Source organism: Stegodyphus dumicola, chromosome 5, assembly GCF_044657685.1.
Source record: "Stegodyphus dumicola isolate Sdum_Otavi_A_Nest chromosome 5, ASM4465768v1".
Lineage (NCBI taxonomy): Eukaryota > Metazoa > Arthropoda > Arachnida > Araneae > Eresidae > Stegodyphus > Stegodyphus dumicola.
Genome location: NC_140772.1, coordinates 130,096,169 through 130,109,087, shown reverse-complemented (window position 1 = coordinate 130,109,087; position 12,919 = coordinate 130,096,169). Strand labels below are relative to the sequence as shown.

Here is a 12,919-nt window from a genome sequence, read left to right as displayed (position 1 = left end):
GATTCCTAGAACATCAGGAAAAACACTAAAATATTCGAAACCATGGTGGAATCGCGACTGTCATGAAGCACTGAAAAAACAGAAAAAAGCATGGGGTATTTTTCGTAGATATCCTACTCTGCGAAACCTCATAGCTTTTAAAAGAGCCAAAGCAAATGCACGGAAAGTAAGAAGGCAGAGCCAGAGGGATTCCTGGATTTCATATGTGTCCTCAATAACATCCTCTACGCCTAGTAAGCGGGTTTGGGAAAGAGTTCGAAAAGCATGCGGAATGTACAAAGACCACTCACTTTCCTTTCTGGAAAAAGATGGCCGAGTGATTAGCTCCATAGAAGAAATTGCAAATACAATTGGTGAGACATTTGCTGCCGTTTCTTCCAGCCGAAATTACTCACCTGCATTTCTTTCTATCAAGCAACGCTCTGAGAAAAATCCCATCGCTTTCAACTCTTCCAACTTTGAGCCGTACAATAGAGACTTTACTATGGTTGAACTAAAGAGAGCTTTGTTGCAGACACATAGGTCTTGTCCGGGTCTGGATGGCGTGTATTATGAAATGCTAAAGCATCTGTCCTGTAAGTCACTGAGTGCCCTTCTCACACTTTACAATAGAGTGTGGAAGGAGCGTACATTTCCCAGTGCATGGAGGAGAGCTATTGTCATTCCTATTGCGAAGCCAGGGAAAGACCCGAGGAATCCCTCGAACTATCGGCCAATTGCCCTTACCAGCTGTGTTTGCAAACTGTTTGAAAAGATGGTAAACAGCCGCCTAGTCTACTTCTTGGAAAAGAATGATATTATATCGCCGTATCAGAGTGGTTTTCGAAAGGGAAGAACAACTGTAGATAACATGCTCCTCTTAGAGACATCTATTCGAAAAGCATTTGTAAGAAGAAGCCACCTTGTCTCGATATTCTTCGACATTGAAAAAGCTTATGATAAGGCATGGAGATACGGTATACTCCGGGATCTTCACGAGAGTGGCTTGCGCGGCAACCTACCAATTTTCATTCAAAATTTCTTGAACACTAGAACTTTTCAAGTAAGAATTGGCTCTGTTTTTTCGGATGTTTTTGAACAGGAAGAGGGTGTGCCTCAAGGCTGTGTGCTCAGTGTAACCCTGTTTAGTTTAAAAATAAATTCTGTACTAAAAGAACTTCCTCCCACCATCTTGGGATCTCTATATGTTGATGATCTGCAGATTAGCTGTCGAGGAGCAGACATGAGATATGTAGAGAGGCAACTGCAGATGGCTCTGATTAAGATCCAAGAATGGTCAGACAAACAGGGATTTACATTTTCGAAACAGAAAACTGTCTGCGTGCACTTTTGTAGGAAGCGAGGTCTCCATCCTGAACCTGAGTTATACTTGAATGGTACAATTATTCCAGTTGCGCCTGAAGTAAAATTTTTAGGAGTGACTTTCGACCGAAAATTGACTTTCCTTTCTCATGTTTTAAACCTGAGAAAGAAGTGTCTAAAAACACTAAATATTTTAAAAGTGTTGGCGAACACCTCCTGGGGTGCAGAGCGTTGCTCCATGCTTCGCATTTACAGAGCGCTTATCCGCTCTAAACTGGACTATGGCTCAGTTGTTTATGGATCCGCTCGCTCATCTGTTTTGTTAAAACTGGATCCTGTTCACCATCAAGGTCTGCGGATTTGTTCAGGAGCTTTCAGGACTTCTCCTGTGCAGAGCCTATATGTTGACTGTAACGAACCATCACTTCATCTGAGGCGTGAGCAATTGTCCCTTTTGCAATATTTTAATACTCTATCTCAACCTGAACATCCCAATAAGCTGTGCTTACTTGATAATGAGTGTAACACATTATTTGAAACACGTCCATCCTGTGTTCCTACTTTCCCTTTAAGAGTTCGCCCTGTCATTGAGGAACTCTCCCTCTCTGATATGCATCCCCAAGCAGTACAGAATTTTGAAATTCCACCTTGGGAAAATTCACGGATCCAGCTTCTTGATGTTTTTAAACATCACGTAAAGGCGAGCACTAACGAGATCGTTTACAGACAACTTTTCGCTGAGCACAGGCACAAATATAGCAGTTATTATTCGATATACACAGATGGATCAAAGTCAAATGATCATGTCGGGATGGCTTTTGTATTTGAAAATTACATAGAGGGCAGATGCCTGCACCATGCTTTCTCTGTCCTAACATCTGAACTAACTGCAATATATTATGCTCTTTTGTACATATCAAAGCTCTGCCATAGAAAGTTCATAGTTTATACAGACTCGTATAGTGCTCTTAAATCCTTGGAAGCTTTTCCCAACGCTCAGAATCCTGTGGTAGTGGATGTTCTCAAAATTCATAGAAATTTAATGATACGAGGATATGAAATCCTGTACTGCTGGGTTCCCGGGCATACGGGAATAAAGGGAAACGAGCTTGCAGACATCGCGGCAAAATCTGCTGTCGAACTGTCCAGTCGCCTTATCCCTTTTAGAGACATCTGCTGTGTCATCAAGGGAAAGATACGAAAAAAATGGCAGCAAATTTGGGATGTTCAGCATCACAACAAGTTGAGAAACATCAAACCTAGAATTGAGCATTGGGATTTTGCTGGAAATCGTAAAGAGGACGTTCTTTTGACTCGACTCAGAATTGGTCATACCAGAGTCACACATAGCTATCTTCTTAAAGCTGAAAATGAGCCTGTTTGTTTTAATTGTAATGTTTGTTTATCTGTTCGTCATATTTTAATTGAGTGTCAATGTTTTAATAGTCTTCGCCAGAAATATTTTAATAGCTGTGACTTACCTCTCTACCGTTTAATCGGAAGAGAGGTCAATTCTAATTTATTTTATTATTTAAAAGAGATTGGCTTTTATTACCAAATGTAATTTGTTTTGAAGACTGTGTCTTGAATGTTAATATGTGCTTTTAACTTGTTTTTATATGACTTCATCCTCTGGATTTGGTACATTTATCTACTTGTTTTATTTATTGAATTTTAATGTCATCAATTGTAATCATCGCATCTTTTGTTTGGCGCGTCATAATCATCTCTGGTTTTTGCGCCATAATCACTCACTCACTCACTCACTTGCTTTGATCTGATCACTTAAATTCGCGGCTAAATCAGTAACTCTTTCCGCAACTGTATTTCGAGACAATGAAATTGATTGAAAAGCCTTCACATTTCCAGGACAAACAATTTCTCCAGCTTTCATTAGCCATTCCTTGATGAAATCACCGTCAGTGAAAGGCTTCGAATGTTTAGCTATCAACTCGGACAAGACGTAGCTTCCATGTACCGCCGCTTCACTTTCTTGCAATACTTTACTAAACATGGACTGTTGCTTTTTCACTCCTAACTTGAGCTCTTTCAACTTTTCTTCTCTCATTAATACTTCATAATTGTTATATTTCGATTTGTATTGTTCGTAATGACGTTTAATATTATATAACTTTGGTACATTAATAGTATTATTACATATCAAGCAGATTATTTTATCTTTTATTTCACAGCAAAAATATTCTAATTCCCATTTCACTTGGAATATTCTATGTTCGTCAGCGATTTTTCGTTTAATTTTACTACCACTTGGTTTTGATATAGACATACTGAATACAAAGGGCTGGAATAAACACGGTTAACGTTAAAAAGTTAACAAAAATTTATTCTTTCCACAAGAGATAAATCAAAATGCTGAAATATTTCTTCAAAAATATTCTAACAATATCACAAAATGTCAAACGTTTAGCAAAAATCAATTCAAAACAGAGAAACTAATTCTATCTCACAGCGAAATCGCTACAAATCAATCACAGCATTAAGTAAACAAACAGTTCGCTAGAACTACAGCTACTACTGAGATGAGTTGTTTGTTCTCGGCTTTTATAAGCTTTATAATTAATTTCTCGAATATACTGGAAACATCTATAAATATCTGGATTTTTGTGGATGCAACAGCAATTACGAGATATTTATTTATTAGCTATTAAATGCACGCGCTGTTCTATTTTTAACCTTCCAACGCAGCTGTCTTTTCAAAAATCGTCTGCGTTGCTAAGGCAACATGAAGCAAATCTAATTACAATTCTAAATTTAAAAAAAAACTAAATAAATAAATAACTATGAAATCCGTAACAATATGAATTAAGTAATAATTAATAATAAAGCAAAGTGCATGCACATGCATGCACCAATATATCGTACAAAACTATGATTGGAAAACTGAGACCACGAGTTCGGCCACATTCGGCTATCGGGGGATGCGTACAAGTTCTGAGTGCACGTGTTCCCCAAAAGCCGAAGGTAGCTGAACGCAAGCTACTCACACGCATTTGTAATTTAAGTAGTGTGTGTGTCAGCTCGCTGTGAGTAATCTAACAACACTGAATAAATTATCGTTAATTACTTAGCAGTAAACATTTCATTTTTTTCTTCGTCGATATGTTATTTTATTATTATATATTATTATTTGCCGATATATTGGCCGGGCCGCAAAAATATTTGTTGTGGGCCGCATGCGGACCGCGGGCCGCGAGTTTGACATCCTTGCTCTAATAGGTTAAACACGGATGAATTTAATAATTAGCAGTTTTCAATTGAAACATGCAAGAATTCTGAAAAAAAAAAAAAAAAAAAAAAAAAAAAAAAAATCAGTTAAAGATATTTTCGATTAAAAAAGATGCGATTTCGTGCATTTGGAAGTTCACTGTAGCTGCATAAAATAATATCATGTGTGAAGGAAACTGTATGGGATCAAAAATTTTGTTCATTATATCTGAGGGTTCATTAAACTGGGTTTACTGTAACGAATCTGACTGTACTGCAGTATCGTAATACATGAAACAAACAAAGAGAAAAAGTTTATTTACCAATGTAAAATTGTAATTTTATGCAAGTATTTGCGTTTAGATATTTTTCGATTTGTTGTACATTGGTTTCACCTGTGTCCTATTAATATGTTATTTATTTATATCATTTTATTGTCATTTCTGCATTTTCTATAAGTTTTTGCTTATGGGCAAATGTTTAGTTGGTTTATTATTTTGTAGCGTTTGCAATTTTGTGTAAATAAATAGTGGAGTTCTGTAAACAGATTAAGCACTAATTATAACGTGTTAAAGTCTGGCCTTGGTAACACTTTGGAAGTTCCTTAGAAAATATATCATTGAGAGACTAGAACAAAATTTCCCAATGGTTCCTTTTCCCTCTCTACTACTATACTAGTAAATACATAAATAGTAGAAGGACAGGTGTAGAATCTTAATTTAAGATCAGACAATTTATAGACTAAGGTTTAGTGAGTTCAAATACGTAGTAATTTTCAGCCTTTAATCACTGAGCTAGTTATAATTACAGTGTATCTTTAGAACTCAGAAGCAGCAGATTTCTGAGAGCAGTTATCCTATATTCTTGAAATACAATTAGTGATATTCGTTCTCGTGTTATCCACAATTAGAGTGATATCTTTTGATTCTACTTCAGTTATCTTTCACTGTATATATACTTCATTTTTTAATTATTGCTTGAGTTGCAATAAAAGTTCAGATTTTTCATCTTTATTTGGCCATAATCAAGAAATCTACGAGAACTACTAGCACGCAACAACACTCGTCCTCTCATAAGTTCTGTTCCACCTTTATTATAGCCTTACGTTGAAGGAATAGGCTGATAATCCTAAGTTTGGGGGTACATTTAATAATAAATAAGAAATTTTATTAGGGGTCGTTTTATCTTTTCCAACATTTTTTGTGTCTCATCAATGACCAATCCCAAGATCATACGGTTTAAATGGTATAACCTGTATTCGTAAAAATTGTGTCTCATCATTGACAGGTCCTAAGATCATACGGTTTAAATGGTATAACCTGTATTCGTAAAAATTAATTCATGTATTAAATGAGAAACTGTGTACTTTAATAATGTACTTAACAATAATTTGAGCTAAAATGAATTAACAGGGAAAAACTACTAAAAATATATTTTTTATAACTAAATTAATTAGTACTGCAGTCAAGCAAAGTTTTAGCATCATGCACATTTGTATCAACTAGTTTATTGAAGTAAAAAGAAAAATTTTGATACCTTTGAGTTGTTAAAAAGATTGTATGACCCATTTGCAACGCTTGCTGTAAAGCATTCCAAACATGTCTGCAAGATACTGGATCCAGTCCAGCAGTTGGTTCATCCAGTAAAATTAATGGAGGCATACCAATAAGTGCAACAGCTATACCCAGTTTTCTTTTGCAACTAAAGCTGTAAGGGAAGAATAAACAAAAGCATGTAACTATAAAAACTGAATGAATACTTTGAGATTAGTTCACTTTATTTAGTTTTTCTTTCTACTTGTAAGGATTATGCTAATTTTCCTAACAGTTAAATTTTTAGTTAAAGTTCCTTTCCTGTCTTCTGAATTTCAACTTCCGGCCAGAACATATTTTTAGAATCACGTTTGAATACAAATTGAGGAGAAGTATTTAAACGCGAAGTTCTACTGCCTTCGTTAGAGAGAACCAGTGATTCTGGCTAGCATGCGTCAGCTTTTTTAGGCTACTCTCTCTTAACCTATTATTACGCTCGGTCGTACTTTAGGCCCATGATAGCTTCTTCGTTATTCAGCTTTAAGGGGCCAACCCGGTTAGAATTTTGATAGCTTCGGCTATATCTTTTTAGTTAAGATTAATTAAGTTAATTTCTTAGTTTTTGAGTTCAAGCCCAAGTGGCGGCTTTATTGCAAAACTCCAAGACAGAATCCTTAAACCTAATTGGAATAATAAGGGTCTTTAACCCTTTTCAAGTTTTATTTACTGTCTCACGAACTCAAGTGATTATTCGCTTACCAGTTCTTAAGATTTTTGGCATTCTACTGTAACTTAAAAATACACAGTACAGAATATTACATACTGAATTTCGACAAATACATAGAAGTATTCTGTGTCACATTTAATGAAAATATGAATGAATTCGCCATCAAATCTCACTTTAAAAAGCAGAGTTAAAGAATAATGCTATAAGTTTCTCTGCTAACTATTCCTAAAACAAGTAACCATTGACAGTTAAAAGCAAACTCTGAAGTACTTGGCTAACTAACACGCCTTTACATTTCTTCTGCATAAAACATTATGAACTACAGTTGTCGGGATAACCAACATCATTTCGGTATAGGGTTTTATTGGGAGTAAAAGAATGAAGAATCGTGTAATTAAATTTAAATCTGTTAATGAGAAAATTTGTAAGCTGCACCTGAGGGATAAGCATTATTTGTGCTCATGCACCCATTGAGGATAAGGATGTCACTGAAAATGACATTTTAGAAAACACCTTTGATGGCTGTCCGCGGAGTGATATGAATTTCCTGATTGGAGACTTTAATGCAAAAGTTGGAATACACACTACAGTAAAACCAAGTATTAGAGAACAGAGCTTATACCTTATAAGTAATATCATTGGAGGTTTTCCGACTAACTTTTGCTGTTGCAAACAAATTACAAATTAGTGGCACAGTGTTTCACCACAGGAATATACATAAGGCAACGTGGAATTCACCGGATGGGAAGACTTGTAACCAAATCGGCCATATTCTTATTGACTTATGATATCGAAGTAGCCTATTGGATGTTCGATGCTATATAGGAACAAACGTGGATTATATTTTAAATATAATCCACACAATATTTTAAATGCATATAGAACTAAGCTCATAGCTAATCTGCAAGCAGAGGTAACTATACGAAATAACAGTTACAGTTGGGAAAGACTTGAGCAAATAATATGTAATTCTGGAATTGAAACCATACCAGAAAAGAAAAAGAATAGGAGTAAGGACTGGTATGATTTGGAATGTGCATTGAGCTATATCGAAGAAAAATACTGCCCATAAATTAATGATTCAAAAGCATTATACCATAAGAGCTGAGGAGGAATACAGGGAGTTAAGACGACAAGGAAAGATTCTACATAGAAAGAAAAACAGGATTTTTCTTGAAAGCAGTACAGGGAAATTGAAGAGCTCAAGCCCCAAAAAGAATCTAGAAAGTACGATCAGCTGATAAACAATATTAGGAAAGATTTCACGCCAAATGGAATATGCTGTACAAATAAAGATGGTGTGCTCCTGAATGAAAAAAATGAGATATTAGCAGGAAATACTTTAAGGATTTGCTCCATGGTAAAGACAGTATAGATATAGGCAATAGAAATACACTCATGTCCATAAATTAAGGATAATGCAAAATCAGGCAAAGGAAGAGGTAGAAGTAAAACAAATTTGACTTATCTGTAAAGCTTATTTATTAAACAAAAGGTAAAGAGCAAAAAAGATGCTATATGTTTGATATTATTAAAAAAATTAGCGATTTCTTCTCTCTGGAGCAAATTAAAAAAAAAAAAACTATTTACAAAAAATCAATATTACATGGTTGGTATGATTGTTAATACATTGTTGTATGTCTCCCAGACGATGCAATACAGTCCGTACAACGCCTAGGCATGCTGAGTATCAAATTATCGATCTGATCTTGGGGGATGTTACACCACTCAAAAAGCAATGCTCTCCCAAGTTCCAGTAGACATGTAGGAGAAGGTTGACGGGCTGCAACTCGTCGGCCAAGCATGTCCCACGCGTTTCTACTGGATTCAAGTCCGTTGAGAATGCTGGCCAGTCCATACGGGTGATATCCTCCGATTGAAGGCATTCGCTTACGATGTTTGCAAGGTGAGGACGGGCGTTGTCATCCATAAACACAAATTGTGCGCCCATGGCGCTCCGAAACAAACGTACATGTTGTTCCAGAATGACGTCCCTATAGATTTGGCTTGTCGTGATTCCAATTTGAATATGCAGGTCAGTTCTGGAACCCAGAATAATTCCACCCCAAACGAGCACTCCTGCACCACCGTAACGGTGTCGTTCAATGATGTTTTCTTGGTGGTAACGGGTACCTGGAGCTCTCCATATGAAAGTCCGGCGGGAATCAGACAGCAAGCTAAACCTGGACTCGTCGGAAAACATCACACAAGCCCACTGTTGCGGTGTCCACAATGAATGCTCTCTACTCCAGGCTAACATCAGGCGACAGTGAGTTGCAGTAAGTGGAACGCATCTGACAGGTCTACGAGCATATAGACCAATCTGCCCTAAGCGTCTGCACACGGTCTGCCTTGAAATTGTCGTACCAGTGGCTGAAGAGAGCTGACGAGACAGGTCTGAGGCTGTGCTCCGCCTTTTCTTTTGGCAGTAACTGCCAAGTACCGGTCCTCATTCGGCGTTGTAACTCTGGGCCGACCTGTGCTGTAACATCTACTCACATTACCATCATCTTGGAATCGTTGCCGAAGCCTGGAGATGACACTCTGGGCAATTCCAAGTTCGTCTGATACTTCCAGTTGAGTACGCCCACATTCAAGACGGCCGATAATTCTACCACGTAAAAATCATCCAAATGCGTCCTTTGTGTCATAACTATTCGGTTATTGCACTGAAATGCTTATAAAGCGCCTGCGAACAATTTTACTTCTTTGCCTGTATTCCTTATATATCACTCTCTTACACTCTCCTCATTGTGACGTAACATCGGTGTCATCTGGTTATTTCCTGAAATTTGCATATTCTTGAAGATGTGTGTAGTGATTTTACAGGTGATATATTTATTTTAGAGTTCGATTTCCGCGTGACTCCGAATTATCCTTAATTTATGGACATGAGTGTATATTTCCTCTCCATGCTGATGAACAAGAACTTGATTTATTAAGTCTTTTTGAGATTGAATCTGCAATGAAGAAACTTAATCGAAATAGATCAGCGGGCCCTAATTGGATTAATGCTGAATTGTTGAAAGTTGACGAACCTGTTCTGTTTAAGGCTATGCATGCAGGGTTTGGACATCGGAGCAGATGCCCATTGAATGGAATCTTCAATTGTCCCATCTTTAAAAAAAGGTGATAGACAAGACTGTTGCAACTACTGCGGAATTACTTTCTTGAATACTATATTTAAAACTTTCTCAAATGTTCTTCACAAGAGGTTATTACCACATGTTCAAAAAGTAATTGGATTAGTACTAGTGTGGATTTCTTAGGGGAAGGTCAAATACCTTCCTGATCAAATTCATGCCCTGAGGCAGATTTTGGAGAAAACAAAAGAGTACAATATCAGCACCTGCTTGCTTTTTAATGACTTAATAGCTGCTTATGACAGCATTAATCGGCAGAAATTATACGAGGCAATGGAGGAATTTGAAATACCGACTAAGTTAATTAATATAACAAAAGCTATACTTAAAAGGGTCAAATGTAGAGTTAAACTTGTTAATGATTTATCTGAAGTTTTCTACGGCAGATACACGGCCTACAGAGATCTACGGCAGGATGATGCTCTATTTTGGTTACTTTTTGACCTGGCCCATGAGAAGGCTATCAGACCTTCTCGTCTCATGAATAGAGGAATCATTTACCATAAGACAATACAAATCTTGCCATTCGAAGACGATATTGCTTCAGTGGGTAGATCCAGAAAGTACGTCGCAGAATCATTCAATCTATTTGGAAGCTGAGGCAAGGAAATTAGGCCTAACCATAAATGAAGATAAAACAAAATTTTTAGAAGTTGCCCATAAATCAACTAATCCGTCGCCACTGACTGTGAACGACTACACATCTGAAAATGCAGCACAATTCAAATAGCTTGGAACTATTGTCACTAATAATAATGATTTAGCTATAGAAATTAATAACAGGCTCCAGATTGCAAGTAGACGCTAGCATAGTCTTAAAAATCGGTTCAAATCTCGATTTATATGACGTAATATTAAAATTAAATATATCTAAAACCCTGTTACGCCCCATCATACTATATGGTTGCGAGAGCTAGGCAATGACTAAAATACCTGAACGTAAACTACTGATCTTTGAACGTAAAATACTGTTACGAATTTGGTATTTAAAAAGCTAATGTTAGTTCAATTACAAATTAAATGGTTTTATTTCTCGCGCAGTGCAGCGCGTGACGAATATTAAAAGAAAGCTAAGCCGGAAAATTGAAAATACAAGAGCGCGTGCATTAAATAAATAAATATCTCTTTTTGATTTCGAGAAAGTACTGGAAAATTCTAGCGCGTGATTTTAAAATCTTATAAAAGGAGGAAAACATCTCAGTTTGTAGTAGTTGCTTAGTTTGTTGTTGTTTAGAAAACTACTGTTGTTGATTGTAGCGAATTCGCGGATTAGCGTTCCTTAGCTGTTTTGGATTACGTTCTATTGGACATTTGAGTAGTTAAAAGATAACTACTGTGAGATATTGTAATACTGCATGATAATTTGAGAAAATTTAAGCATTTTTGTTGTGATAATAATAAATTTTTGTTCATTTTTCATCGGACTTGTGCATTCATTTCATAACGAACCCGTACGCACGCAACAATTTTTGGTGTCAGAAGTGGGATTTGAATGCCAATCACAAGAGCGATGGAAGAGCAGTTAAGACAGCTGATATCAGCCTTTGCTGCATTTAAGGAAGAAATGAAATTGGGCCAGGAATCCGTTAAGGAAGAAATGAAATTGGGCCAAGATTCCGTTAAAGGAGAGATGAAATCCGTTAAAAAAGAAATGGAAGCCGTTCACGAAAAGTTGGAAGCTGGTCAAGTAACTTTTGAAGAAGACATAAAAGCTGTACAAGAAAAGATTGAAGCAGGTCAAGACGAAATGAAAAGAGAAATAACCTGCGTAATAGAAAGTAAATTTGAGGCTATGGAAGACAGAATAGGAGCTGTCGAAAATAATGTCGGGCAAATTGAAGAAAAGGTTTCTTCTGTCAAAGATGAAATAGAAGATAGAGTGTCGGCTGTGGAGCAACGAGTCGAAGGAAGAGTTTCGGCCTTCCAACAACAAATTGAAGAAAGAGTTTCTGCCGTCGAACAACAAATTGATGATAGGGTTTCTGCTGCCGTCGCCAAAGAAGTTGACAGCCTAAAGAAGTGCATAGCGACGGTAGGAAACAATTCTGAAGGTTTCAAATTCTTATCGATGCCTGCTCGTCCATCTCTGAAGTTATCCACATATGATGGGAAGACATCCTGGCAAGTGTATAAAACACAATTTTCTATCGTTTCGGATGCGAATGGATGGGATTCCCAAACTAAGGCCTGTCATCTCGCCGCTTCTCTGAGAGCAGACGCAGCGGATATCCTGCAGACACTTCCAGAAAACCAAAGACTTGACTTCGAAGCTCTATCCGGCGCATTGGAGCTGCGCTTTGGCGAGAAATGTTTAAAGGACTACAGGCTTCAATTAAATTCCCGTCAACAGAAGCCCACCGAATCACTCCAGGAACTCGCCACGGATGTTGAAAGGCTGTCCCACCTCGCATTTACGGAGTGCCCGAGAGAAACGAGGGAAATTCTGTCGCTGCAATATTTCATCGATGGCATCCGGGACCCTGAAATACAGAAAGCACTGCGAATGGCAGATGTAAAGGATGTAAAAAGCGCTCTGTTGTACGCCGTGAAATTGGAGGCAGCCCAGCAAGCAACTCTTAAGGATCGCTACCCAGTCAGAGCTGTGCGAGTCCACGACCCAGGGGACCAATTGATGGCTCTTTTAGATGATTTATCCAGACAAGTCGATGCTTTGATACGGAGTAGCAGTGAGAACAAAGTGGCTGTAAGATGTTGGAGATGTGGTTCTGAAAGTCACCTACGACGGCATTGCAGAACACCCCAGGGCACGGATAATGAAACGGATGAGTTGACAAGACCAGTGAATGCTTTAAGACGGAATAGTGGTGAAACAAAACCGACCTTAAAGTGCTGGAATTGCGGTGTTGAAGGCCACCTACGAAGGAACTGCAGAACTCCCCAGAGCATGGAAAATAAGGCATACGATTTAAACAGAAATTAAACGCCACGAGAAGGAAAAGGACTGACAAGAAACCAAAGTGCTGGAACTG

General features: G+C 37.5%; 1 protein-coding gene across 1 annotated transcript in view; it reads right to left on the bottom strand.

Moving 5' to 3' along the window:
• Window positions 1-12,919, bottom strand: part of LOC118199529 (phospholipid-transporting ATPase ABCA3-like) — a 384,844-nt gene that overhangs the window by 46,831 nt on the left and 325,094 nt on the right. Inside the window, exon 22 of the mRNA XM_085817060.1 lies at window positions 6,064-6,234. Within this exon, the coding sequence (XP_085673186.1) occupies window positions 6,064-6,234 (171 nt within the window). The remainder of the gene's footprint in view (window positions 1-6,063; window positions 6,235-12,919) is intronic.